General features: G+C 42.3%; 1 protein-coding gene across 1 annotated transcript in view; it reads left to right on the top strand.

Annotated features, from left to right (window-relative positions):
• The window catches only part of AP1S3 (adaptor related protein complex 1 subunit sigma 3), a 52,577-nt gene that overhangs the window by 22,291 nt on the left and 16,848 nt on the right, over positions 1–13,438 (top strand). Inside the window, exon 2 of the mRNA XM_034655267.1 lies at positions 13,173–13,351. Coding sequence (XP_034511158.1) covers positions 13,173–13,351 — 179 coding nt within the window. The remainder of the gene's footprint in view (positions 1–13,172; positions 13,352–13,438) is intronic.

The raw sequence follows: 13,438 nt of genomic DNA, 5'->3' as shown, positions 1-13,438 counted from the left end.
TATATTAACTATATAACTATATATATTAACTAACTAGAATATATATATAGTGTATATACTATAGGTATATATATAGTGTGTGTGTGTATATATATATAGTGTATTATTAGTTTCAGGAGTAGAATTTAGTGATTCATCACTTACATACAATACCCAGGGCTCATCACAACTGCCCTCCTTACAACCCATCACTCATTTAGCCCCTCCTCCACCCACCTCCCCTCCAGGAGCCCCCAGTCTGTTCTCTATAGTTAAGAGTCTCTCTTATGGGGGCACCTGGGTGGCTCAGTCGGCTAAGTTTCTGCCTTAAGCTCAGGTTATGATCCCAGGGTCCTGGGATCGAGCCCTGCACCGGGCTCATTGCTCGTTGGAGAGCCTCTTTCTCTCTCTCCCTCTGCTGCTACCCCTGCTTGCGTGCACTCTCTCTCTCTCTGTCAAATAAATAAATAAAATCTTTTAAAAAAAGAGAGAGAGTCTCTCTTATGGTTTGTCTCCCTCTCTTTTTTTTTCTTCCCCCTATGTTCATCTGTTTTGTTTCTTAAATTCTACATATGAGTGAAATCATGTGATATTTGTCTTTCTCGGACTGACTTATTTCACTTAGCATAATACCCTCTAGTTCCATCCACGTCGTTGCAAATGGCAACATTTCATTCTTTTTTATGGCTGAGTAATATTCCAAACTACATTTTTTTTAGATGTATATGAGAAGGAAGATGGAATTCTGAACTACAATAAGGTATTAGCATGTACTTGACCATCCACTGTTACCCTAAAGTAATTTAGAATAGTATTGGATACATGTCTGAAGTATCTAATGGATCACTTACGCGGCAGAATAAACTGAGACTAAATGCTTTTGTCTTGACTTTAGAAGCGTAGCACTGTATGCTGTGAACTTAATGGTAGAAAACACAATCTCCAAACTATTTCAGGAAATTGCGCATAAACCTGTAAAGTCACAATAGTCATTATTTCTTTCTTCCTAAGCCCACTGGCAAGTTGTCAAGGCTTCTGTTCAATGCTGGCCTTTTCTTCGCTGGGCTACGCAGAGGCAAGTTCTTTCTAGGGTGGTTTCTCCATGAATATTTTCTCACAGACTCTTTTTACTTGACTTACAGTTGTACACATTTCAAGGCTGTATAATTTCAGGTGCTGGCTGAAGGTGATTTTCAACTTATCAGCACCAAATGCCCATGGCCTACAACACGGCTGCAGAATTAAGTCTTTTCCTAAGATTTGGTATTTGAGATGGACATACAAACACATTTTACCACGAATATCCTTACTTAAAAACTTTCCTTCCTTCCATGTGACCCAGAAGATCCTGGTCTTTTCTGTCATCCCGTAGTTTGGAGTCAGTGAGCTGGAAAACTGGGAGAAAGGGAATGACGGCATTGGCAAAGCGGGCGTGTTCACTTGAGCGTGCATTGTGACGTTAATTAGCGGTTACACCTCCATGTTGGCAGCACGGATCCACAGCCACTAATTAGAGCATTCGGGACATGTGCTCAGCCACTGCCTGATGGCTGTCCTGTCATACCTGAGCCATGGGTGGGACCTAAATTTAGGAGTGTGAACCTAGGCATTGCTTGGGAGGCTCTGCATGTCTGACTTTACCTGGCTCTCATCATAAGAGTTTTTGGGTCTTTTGTTGGGTTCGTTTCGTTTTTCAAGGGCTGTTGTTTAGCCTCTGGGAAGGGGAGATGCGGGATAGGGTAGGACACAGTTCAGCCTTCTGCTTGAATTTGAATCGTGACAGCCTTGCATTCCAAATTTCTGCTGTCCGTTCTACCTTGCAAAGGCCAGGAAAATTAAACTTGTTATTTAATATGTTCTGAAGCTAATACTTCCATCATCCTGGCTCTTTCTTTCTTGTCTTAGTTACATCAGGTTTCCCACATGTGTCCTGAACTCAGGCATACAGTTTTCGCCCCGATGGCAATACGTGACCTGCCGTCCTGGGACTTAAAAAAGCACTTTTCTTTGAGTTCACAATATGGCTGGACACATCACCTCCACCCGCATGCTAGGTGTCATGCTGTTAGGATAAAGCCAATTAATTGTTGCATGAAGCGAAAAGCACCTACAGATGGAATTCTGAGAGGTAATATTTAGTACCACTAAAACCGCCTCACGAAATTGGGGTATTATACACAGAACAGCCCCTAACTTTTGTGTGCCCTTTTGGCTCCTCTTGACTCATCTTAGATACAAATTAAAAAATCAACTGGCTGCATTTGACTTTGAATAAAGCTTTAGCTTTCTGAAAGAAGAAGACCTATAAGTTCATTTATGATCTATTTGAGGATAGAAGATCTGAGACCTGGGGAGGATTGTCTTCATTGAGCATCAGTGATTTACAAAAAGCAAAAGAAACTTGGCTGCTGGGGTGCCTGGGATCGAGCCCCGCGTCCGGCTCCTCCACTGAGAGCCTGCTTCTTCCTCTCCCGCTCCCCCTGCTTGTGTTCCCTCTCTCGCTGGCTGTCTCTCTCTCTGTCAAATAAATAAGTAAAATATTTAAAAAAGAAAAAAAAAAGAAAAACTTGGCTGCTGGTAGACCTATTTGTTCACAATTGATAACATCTTTGCAGTTTAAAGTTGCTTTAAACAGGGTTCAAGCAGCCATGGAAAAATGTTGCCTTCTAGTTACAAAGGGTAGTTCAATATCATGATGACTTTAAAAGTGGTGAAGCCGGCCCGGTTGGTGCCAATGTAGGGACTTGTTTTCTCTACAAGGAGCCGATGCCACATAACCACTTAACCGGTGGGCTCTAGAGCCAGCCCAGCTCTGGAGTCTTCTAGCTGATTGACCTGGAGCAAGTACTTCACTTTTTGGGGGCCCCAGTTTCCTTGTCAATGAAATGGGGCAATAATAACATTTTGTTGAGGATTAAATGCGGTGCTGCGTGTAACGTGCTTAGCGTGGTGACTAGCACATGCAAAGCATTCAACCATTTTTAGTAGGTCGCTGGTGTGAGCATAAAACTCACTTGGTTATAATTATTTGCATACACAGAGAAAATGAGGAAGAGTTGTAATTTTAGCTTTGCTGGAAAACAAAAAGTGGTTGAAGGCACGAGTGCGAAGAGCCTTGGTCTGGGAGGCGGGAGCTCGTTTTAACTCTGCTGCTTACTAGTGACGCATCGGAGGGGCCAGCCATGAGCCCTGTGGGTCTGCAGTTCCTCCTCTTCAGAGGAGAGGGTTTGCACCAAAGCTGCTCTGTTGTCCTTTCTAATGTCAGCATTTTGTGAGTCCAGGAATGAGGGATTATTTCATTTTAAATACCTCCCTGTGGTAGATGGAGAATAAATATTTGCAAAGTCGAATGGCATCTGCCCACCTTATCTTTGGAATGTAGATGCTTTGGTTTTATGATGTGCATTGTAATGGCATAGAAAACAGCAGCGATGCTTTTTGAGATTTAAAAAAAAAAAAAAAGACAAAATCCAAAGCCACGGGCACGTTGCTGTAATAAAGGACCACAAATGGTTTGGCTTAACCAACAGAAATTTATCGAAATCCTGGAGGCTAGAAGCCCCAAATCAAGGTTTCAGCAGGGCTGGTTCCTTCAGGGGGCCTGGAGAGACTCTGTTCATGCCTTTCTCCTAGCTGCTGGGGGTTTGCTGGCCGTCTTTGGTGTTCCTTGGCTTCTGCTGCATCACCCCCACCTCTGCCTTTATCCTCCCCTAGCACCCTGTCTGTGTGCGTGCCTGTGTCCAAACTCCCCTTCTGAGAATGGTACCTGCCATTGGAGTAGGGGCTCACCCTACTCTAGGATGAGCTCATCCTAACTGATGACGTCTGCAGTAACCAAGGTCACATTCTGAGCTACTGGGGGGCAGGACCTCAACATATGAATTTTGGGGTGATGCATTCCAACCCACAATAGGCTGCTTGTCCTGTCCTCTAGTACTGCTGCCCGGAGGCCCGCCCTTCCTCCCTCCCTCCCTCCCTCCCTCCCTCCCTTCCTTCCTTCCTCCCTNCTAGGATGAGCTCATCCTAACTGATGACGTCTGCAGTAACCAAGGTCACATTCTGAGCTACTGGGGGGCAGGACCTCAACATATGAATTTTGGGGTGATGCATTCCAACCCACAATAGGCTGCTTGTCCTGTCCTCTAGTACTGCTGCCCGGAGGCCCTCCCTTCCTTTCTCCCTCCCTCCCTCCCTTCCAGTAAACACTACTGTACCCTACAGTATAGGTAGATGGGTACAGATGGTTTTATAAGAAATTTTGTTTATAAAAGGAGCTTTAAAGTTGTACATAGGTGGTCACAGGCTAATTCTCAGCAGTTAATCCTTTAATTTGTGGATTACCTATGACTTCTGTTTCTGATCTCCTTCCTTTCTTCCTTTGCTCTTGCTGTCCCTCTGATGCGCTTCCTCTCTCCTGCTCACCTCGTTGGCCTGGCACTGTGCCTTCTTCCGTGGGCATTTCACTTGTTCTAAGCAGACTGTTCTGCCACCAGATGGTGTGCAAGGATCAGGAAAAGAATGGAAAGATGTTGGCTGATGGAGCTGCTTTTCAGTATATTTTCAGGAAAAAGGCTGACACAATGAGCCAAAAATGAGATTCTGAGATGGCGTGGATTTTACTTTCCATTTAATATTATCTTCTTTTATTGTAGAAACAGAAACCACAGCTGGAAACCTTGAGGAAAAGAAACCTATACAATTTGATGAATTAAGTGAATAGGAGACTCTGACTGACAATGGATTTGACAGTAATATGGGGCTGAGATGTGGAAGCAAGGTTCTCAGGTCAGGGCTGCTTCCTCAAACAGATAGATTGAGAAATCACAAGAAGAGGAAAGCCACTGCGTGCCCAAATGCTACAAAATGACGTTAATACAATAGGGGGCTTCAGCTGTCCCCCTAACTCAGCAGTGTCACGTGAGGCCTGCAGCCCAAATGCACTTCGAGACCACAGCCATCACAGCGTGCTTTGCTTAGCTTGAATACTATTTTGTTAGTATTATTGTTAATATTAATTGCCAACCTTAAAATCACCCCAATATTTTACATAATCATCCAGATTTTAGGCTTCTTTTGGAAAAAAAAACAATCTGAAGACCCAGCAATACTGGCTGATATTTTTTTTCCTGGCAGTACCTTAGTGTGGCTGAGTTGTGCCTGTTCCTTTAGTCAGGACCTGCGATTTCCAGTTTCTCCGTGTTTCTTTTACCTCCTATTATATTACCCTGAACTTTTACCTTGATTTGAAAGGTTTACCTGCCTCTGTGCCCAGCCCGTGAAAGGTATTTGAGTATGGGACCCCGCTCTCCTGGTTTCATAGGGGAGGACACAGGGCCTGGAGGGGGGAGCCGATGGCTGGTTGAGGGCCACACCTGCCCCATGGTTCCTGCTAACTCTTGCCACCCTGGTGGGGAGAGAGAGAAGGCAAACGCTAAGAGTTAATGCATGAACTGCCGTTACTCAGTTGTGGAAAAGGAAACTGGAGGCTCAGACACACATAGGTGAAAAAAACAGGGAAGCCTGAAGTAAACGCCTGATCGAGCACTTGGAGAGAATTAATAGATACACAACCAGAAGCCTCAGGTCAGCAGTCAAAAGAAAGGAAGGGGCTCTGAATGACTTATCAGCAAGTTTGGACTTGCCTTTGGGGCAAACTCATTATTTGAGGGTTGGGATGGTAACCGAGGAGAGTAGGTAGCAAGTAAGGAGAGTAGGTAGCAAGTAAGTCGGCCAGAAACTGGATGGTTTATGATTACCCAAAGAATCAACAGAATGCCTCTCTGTGTCCCTGCGGAATGCTTGTCAGAGACTCTTTCCGTCCCAGTGTGGGAAGCGGTGAGGGAAAATAGATGGAGTGCCGGAGGTTCCAAAGGAGGAAGCAGAGAATGTGTAGCTCAGGGAAGATGATCGGCAATGTAAGCGGGCGGACTCCCGGGTGACGGATTCGCAACTGCAGACATTTATTGAGCGCTTACTCTGTGCTGGGCTCTGTGTGGGATGTCGCATCCCCCCAAGGCCCGGCCTGGTGATACCTTCCCTTAACCAAATTGGGGTTCGCCGATGGTGAGGGCATAGCATACCCTGGACGTAATCTGAAACAGTGGTTGAGATACACAGCTCTGGTTGGGTGGCGTGTAACAAGTTTTGAAGAAGTATAATTCTAATGTCTGGCGTGTGACAGGTTTGTTTCAAAGGGTCACTAAGCTAGAGGACTGACAGATTGTCAGTGAACCTTCATCCTAAAAAGTTATGTAAATGACTTTTGTGAAAGTATCATCCAGCAAATCTTATTTCCACTCAGGGCAGGCTGGTAAAAATCTATAAATAGAGAATCTCCCTAAAGACTTAAGCAAATGGCCTTTGTAGAGGGAAGATAGCTTGGCTTGTGGAAGAGCGAGCTCTCTATGGCTGTAGCCCCATAAGCAGGGAAATACATCGGGCTGGTAAAGAAGCGGTGGCTACCCCTCTTCACCTTCCAGAAGCCTCTCAGATGCTGGAGAGGCAGCAGCCATGGAGGGATGGTCTTGCAGGTTTGAAAGCAGGCTTAGAGGGAGGAGGAAAACTGTGATTGTTTAAGTGTTCATCCCTACCTACAAGTACAAACTGTGTAGCCCTGAAGGAATGAGTGCCCAGACCAGTTGTATGTAACACTTTTGTAATTGATTCTAGAACAGTAGCTGCATCTCACCGTTTGTGGGCCAGAGGACTGTTAAACCAGTCAGGGTAAGCTGCCGGAAGATCTGGGATCCAAGTGCTGAACTCATCTATTGCATCTAGAGAAATGTAATTCCACTTGTAAACTTATGATGCCCAATAAAACCCCAGGTTTTTAAAAGGTCATCTCAAGAAAAACCATGATGTTCTCTGAGCCTTATAGAAAACCCAGTTCTCTGCTGGATTGTTATTACAGGGCTCGGTGCCATTTCTCAAAATTCAACAGTCCCGCCAATATTTATTGAGTCCCTGTTATAAGCAAAGAATAGAACTGGACATGATTCTGGAGAAACGTGTGGATTGAGAAGGGTGTTTGGGAGTTTCTTTTGTCCTTGCTTTCTGAACTGCATCCAGCGGTGTATTTTCCCCCTATTTGTTCTAAGGGCATTGTCACACCCATGACAGAGTGAGGCATTTTCCTCCATTTCACTTGCTTCTTTAGTTTGTCTGCATAGAGAAGAAGAAGTGTGAGCTCATTCCTACTCCGAAGAGAGAATCTTTCTATTTTTCACAAGCAGACTTAGTTATTTGGCCTGATGTCGCCCTTCCTAAAAGTTGGCTTTCTCCCTGTTGACGATGTCATGGTTTGCTACACCTGGAGATCATTCCAAGTGGTGGCTTCTCATACTGGGGAAACAGTTATGTTAATGGGAGTAGTCTTTCTGGTCCCTGGCATTCTCTAAAAGCTTCAATATTAATACTGGATAAAGAGCTGCTTTTTTCTGTTAACATTTCCCTACAGACTAGCTTTGCATAAACGTATTTTTTCCCTGCTTCTTTACCTCGTTGTGGATGACCTCTTCACTAGGCTCAGTATCGTTGTCCTTGACTTCTTTCCCATATCCTCATCTCCCTCCTCTCCTTCTTGTAGCCACAACCAATAGCAAGAAATGCACTTTATGCTACTGCCCAGTGTAAGTATGTGCTATAGGAACAAGTTTCTTGAAACACACACCCTTAATATACATGATAGCTCTGCTATATTCTGTTCTGTCCTTTTTTATTAAAAATATGCTGATTGTGATGCACTGAGTTTGTCAGCCTGTTATAAAAACAATGCTCTGGTTAATGTGAATAAAGCCTAAACTATTAGTTCATGCTTTTGCTCATTCTCCCTGTCTTTACTTCGTTGCCAGAATTAAATAGCATTATTTTGAAATTACAGAAAAATAACTACCAGGGCCCCATCTTAGCAGGGCAACAATGACCATTTTTGCATATTCTTTCCCTACCCTCCTTGTCCTTATGCAGGCATAGTCCCATGGCCAGGACACCTGCTATGAGCTCCTGAGGGGTAAGGGGGCCTTTGTCTGTCTGCAGGATCTCTTGAGTAGCGAGTAGTGGGCAATCTCCTTGAGGTATAGTTTTATTTGTTGAAAGCACTTTGACATTTACTTAGTATTTGATCTTCGGATAGAATGCTGACCGATTTTTATTGAACTTGCTAACATTCTTTTCATTTAGCATTTTTTTCTAATTATAAAATCATGCATATGAATTTGGGAAATTCCAGGCGAGTACAAAGAAGAAAATAACATTTATAATTCCACTCTTCCAAGATAAACACTATGAACAATTTCATGTCTTTCCTTTATATAATGTCTATGTAGGTATAGTTTTAAATTGTTGCTGTAATACTCCATGTACCTTTTTATATATTTTTTAATGTAACGTTATACTGTAGGCCTTCTCACTTATTGAAATCATTTAATAAATAGCATTTAAAAATTTCTCTATTGGTAATTTAGGTAGTTTACAGTTTTATTGTTTGTTACTATAAAGAACTACAGTAAGCATTAACGCCTGTTTATCTGCATTTTAAGGCACATCTTTCATACAGATTTAAACAGTAGTCTTGTTGGATCAAAAGGTATGGCGCTTTTTGGACTCTTGACACTGATGGCAGAGTCAAAGTTGGGATTCTAGAGAGGACTGTTGTTTTTTAAACATGGGAGAGACTTAGAGTTACCCAGTATCTACATGTAAGGAGTCTCAGAAGGGGGGGGGCAGTGTCAAAATGCTGAAACTACATTCCCGAAGACAAGTGAGGGTGGACAGCCAGGAGAGACGATGGTAGTGTGTTCTCTGACATAGGGAGAAAGTACGTTGGTGGGGGTGGGGATGGGTGACAGTTTGTGCACATGGGTGTGTACAGGTGTGGGAGGAGCTAAGGAAATCCTGTGTAATGATTTTTATCCTCTTGACTTTTATCTTCCCAGGGTCAGGGAGTAAGGGATGGAGGTAAGGAATAGGAGGGCTTGGCAGTGACTTGCAATAAGCCCTGTGGGGAATAGAAGGGGGAGTTGCTTAGCAACCTTTTACGTGGAGAGGTAGATGGAGAGTTTCCTAGTAACACTGGAGATTTCACTGAGCTGGACCTCACACCCCTAAAGCAGTACCAATCTGTGAAGGCCTCTGCGATTTTTCTCAGGGGTGCTGATGCGTCAATAGAGAATCAGAGATGAGAGTGGCTGGGCTGATCTGGGTTGGGATCTGGGTTGGGAGTTTGTAGAGTGGCTGCTGAAGTTGGAAAAGGGGCTAAGGAGGTGAGGACTCTAGGAATAGTGTTGTTTAAGTGATGTTTCATGGGTTACAGGGTGCCAGAGGAAGGGCCTGTCAAGTGGATGGAATTGGAGGAAAGGAACATATTCTGTGGGTTTATATTTGCAGCTCAGATCCTGAAATACAAGCCAGGCCTGAATAGGTGGGGTTCGTGAGGCGGAAAAGGTTCCTGGATACCTCTCTTCTTGGAAGCTAGTTGTGGGTCGACTACTCCCGACTCGGGGCAGAGAGATTTGCAAACATTAAGAACCAAAGCTGCTCCTGGATGTTTTCACCTTTTATCTTTAATGAGAAGGAGGATGCTAACATTGGTTCAAAGCAGCAGGCTAAGTAGATTGGCATTGGTCTGCTTTGTGCTTTCTGCAAAGGCCTAAGGGTACCTCCCTGGACATGCTTCAGAAATAAAATTTACGAAAATGACCAGAGTGGTTTGCATTCTGGGTGAAAGTGGCAAATCTGGGCTATACCCAATTAGGTCAAGGATTACACTAGTGGACACTGTGAGATCAAAGAATGCTTGGATTAACCGGATGTGTTTAGGTTTAAAGGATCATCTGGTACAGAACCAGACCCCTCAGAAGGGCTTCTGGAATAGGAATGAGAGATCTTGGTGAAGCTAAGTGTCCACCTGAAGCCAAAGCATTTGGGCTAAATAAGAAGTCAGCCTTGCTCAACACACTACTTTGGATTTTATGGTTATTTTTGGAGTTAGCATTTTCCAGAAGGCTATTATCAGTTCGCCTCTCCACAACTCCTCTTGTCTTAGCAGTACTATGGAAGGGGAAGGTCTGGGTGTTATTTTCTGAAGTCAGATGAAGTTTGTTTATGACATCACTTGAATGTAAGTTGGCTCTTTGTAAATATTGAAAAAACCCTTCCAATTGCTTTTCTCCTACTCTCAAGCTAATGCTAATCAATAAGGGTGTTTGATTAACCTCTTGAAACACATTATTCAAATATGCCTTGAATGACTAAACTGATACATTGGATACAATTAATTGCCGGAGGTGATGAACTCTTGTGAGTCACTACGATTCATTCTGCTGGCTCTCTCAAGCCACACCGTTAACTCTGAAGGCGTGACAGACACCAGACTCCACAAACACAAGCCATGTTCTGTCTCAGAGCGAACTTGAGAGGGCTAGATCTCTCAACACTGTCTTATGCAAGGCAATTATGGGATAAATGTGAATCAATTTGGTGCTTCTTTTGAATTTAGAACATATTTCTCTATTTTATGTGGGCTTTACAGATGTGTGTATCATGTTCCCGATCATCCTTTCTCTTTGAACTCATTGTTAGAATAAAGAGTTGCTGTTTGTTCATGGTCCTACATTGTTGATCCACATTTAAGAAGGGAGGCGCCTGATCTCGAGAGAATGTGGCAAGGTAGAAGGACTAGAAAGTAATCTACGATGAAACTTACCCCCAGTTCCAGCCTCTCACTGGAACTTTGGGTATTGATCGGAATGCCCTCAATTAAAAGTAACACTTAGCCTGTGGAGAAATCTGGGAGGAATCACAAGGATGATTTTGAGATCTGGAAATAGAACCAATAAGAAGGCAACATGAAACCAGGGTTATTTCTCTTGGAAAGAAAACGATTCATGGTAGCCTAAAAGGCTGTCTTCATATATGTGTAGAGTTATCACTCCGGGGGTGGTGATAGCCTGTCTTTTAACATACTCTGTAGATAAAATCAAGGAAAACTGGTTTAGACTATAACAGAAGAGTTTTAGGTTAGATGGGAAGAAAAACATTTTCTGAGAGGAAATGCAAAGTGAACACTAAGAAAATGGGTGGATTTCATTTCTCTAACGAAAGTCTGACCATGTGCTAGACATTGGACTGAATAGACTTATCCATTGGTGACGATCTAAAGCTGAGCCTTGTTCTCAAGATCCTGAGGTTTTATGGTTCTATCACCATTCCACCTTATACTTTTATTTTCTTTTATTTTTCCACCTTGAACTTTTAGCATGTCACTTTTAGGATGATCTCTTCTTGGAAGTAGAAATACCTTTCTCAATTTAATTCTTAGAAAGCAGTGACGGTGTTCCCTTACTGAATTATTTATACCTGTGCTGAGAGTGAAATGGGTATATTAGAAAATGCTGTGTTCTCAGCAGATATTTAAAATTCCAGACTGAGGGTGATGTTTCTTAAAGTTGCTGGATGAGCTTTCACGCTTGCTTTCTCCTCACTTGTGATGTCTTGGTCCTCAAGTCCTTGTTCTAAGAGATGTTTTCTTTCTAAAACAGAACATAACCTTATTAAGAAGACCTCAAATTCTATAGGTTGGAGGTAGGAGGAGCTCTGAGGAAAGAGCCTGGTTGCTTTTGGTCCTCAGATGTCACCACCTAGTGAGTTTTTATGACTTATGCCCTGATATTCAGAGCCAAACCTCTTCAGTAAAGGGAGGTGAATATTTTATTTAAAAATGTTTTTAAAGGGGTGCCTGGGTGGCTCAGTTGGTTAAACATCTGCCTTCAGCTCAGGTCATGATTCCGGAGTCCTGGAATCCAGTCCTGTGTTCTGGGGCTCCCTGCTCAGTGGGGAGTCTGCGTCTCCCTCTTCCTCTCCACTCCCCCTTGTGCTCTCTCTCTCTCTCTTTCTCAAACAAATAAATAAAATCTTTAAAAAAAAGTATTTTAGAGTTTTAATTATTTTGGCTTCTAGTGTATATCATTCTCCCCTCCATGACACACTTAACCCCTACTGAATTTGGAAGAGATGTCTGCACTTGCAAGTTCATTGCAGCATTATGCATAATAACCAAGATACAAAATTAACCTAAGTGTCCATTGATAGATGAATGAATAAAGAAAAGGTGGTATATATGTGTGTGTTTTGTGTGTGTGTGTGTGTAATGTAATACTTTCAGTTATAAAAAAGAAAGAAATCCTGTCATTGGTGATATCATGGATAAACCTAGACGACATCACGCTTGATGAAATAAGCCAGGCACAGAAAGACAAATACTGCATGATCTCACTTATATGTGGAATCTAAAAAGCTAAAAGTCATAGAGGCATATAGAGTAGAACCATGATTATCAGGAGTGGGGAGGTGGGAGAAATGAGAAGATACTTGTTGAAGAGCTCAAAGTTGCGGTTACAAGATGAGTAAGTCTAGAGTTCTGCTGTTCATGATGATGACTATAGTTAATAATAGTGGATTGAATACTGGAAATTTACTAAGGGAGTAGATTTCAAGGGCTGTCATCACACACACACACAATGGTAACCGTGTGAGGAGATGAGATGTTAATTAGCTTGATTACAGTAATCTCTCCACTAGAGAGATGTATATCAGATCACTCTGTTGTATGCCTTCAATATATACAATTTTCATTTAAAAAAAGACTGAGAATGTAGTCCCTTTCTTGCTTTCTCACCCTTTCCTAGTGTTTTATCTTCCTTTCCTTCCCTTCTCTCCTTTCTTCCCCCTCTATTATCATTATGTTGCCATAGTTTTGATATGGAACTGGGATGTAATTTTTACCATAGTTTTGATATGGAACTGGGATGTAATTTTTAAAGTGAACTCTTCCACTCTTATTTCCACACTTTATTTTTGCCTTGTGAAGGAAGATTTTACTGTTTTCTCAAAAGAGTTACGTACTTCCTGTCTATATTTTTCTGCCTATATAAATTTGTGACTCCAAAAAGGAATAATGTTTTCAACTCTTATCTTTCCCTCTAATATCAATAAGCCCTGTTTGTGATGCACACATTTCTTCATTCTCGGATGGGTTAAATGTAATTTTCAGATAAGATAGTTTTCATGCTGGTGAGAATTTTTTCATTTGTTCAGAATTATTATCATTTGTAAACCCTGCCATTTAATTTCCAGTGTCAATGTAGAATGATTTAGCTGATCAAGTTCTATTTTTCTCTGTCCTTTATTTGTTCTAGATACATTTCATATTGCTTTTCAGTCGACAGGGGAAATTACGGCTGCAGAAATGGTACACAACTCTCCCTGACAAAGAGAGGAAAAAGATCACCCGGGAAATTGTTCAGATTATTCTCTCTCGTGGTCAGAGGACAAGCAGTTTTGTTGACTGGAAGGAGCTAAAACTTGTTTATAAAAGGTGTGAGTAACTTTATGAGAACTGCCTTTCTCATTATTGCTTTGGATTGTTCAATCTGGAACATTTTCGATTACACACTAATTGCAT

This window comes from Ailuropoda melanoleuca, chromosome 2, assembly GCF_002007445.2.
Source record: "Ailuropoda melanoleuca isolate Jingjing chromosome 2, ASM200744v2, whole genome shotgun sequence".
NCBI lineage: Eukaryota > Metazoa > Chordata > Mammalia > Carnivora > Ursidae > Ailuropoda > Ailuropoda melanoleuca.
Note: the sequence above shows the minus strand (reverse complement) of the source record. Positions and strands in the feature narration are given on the sequence as shown.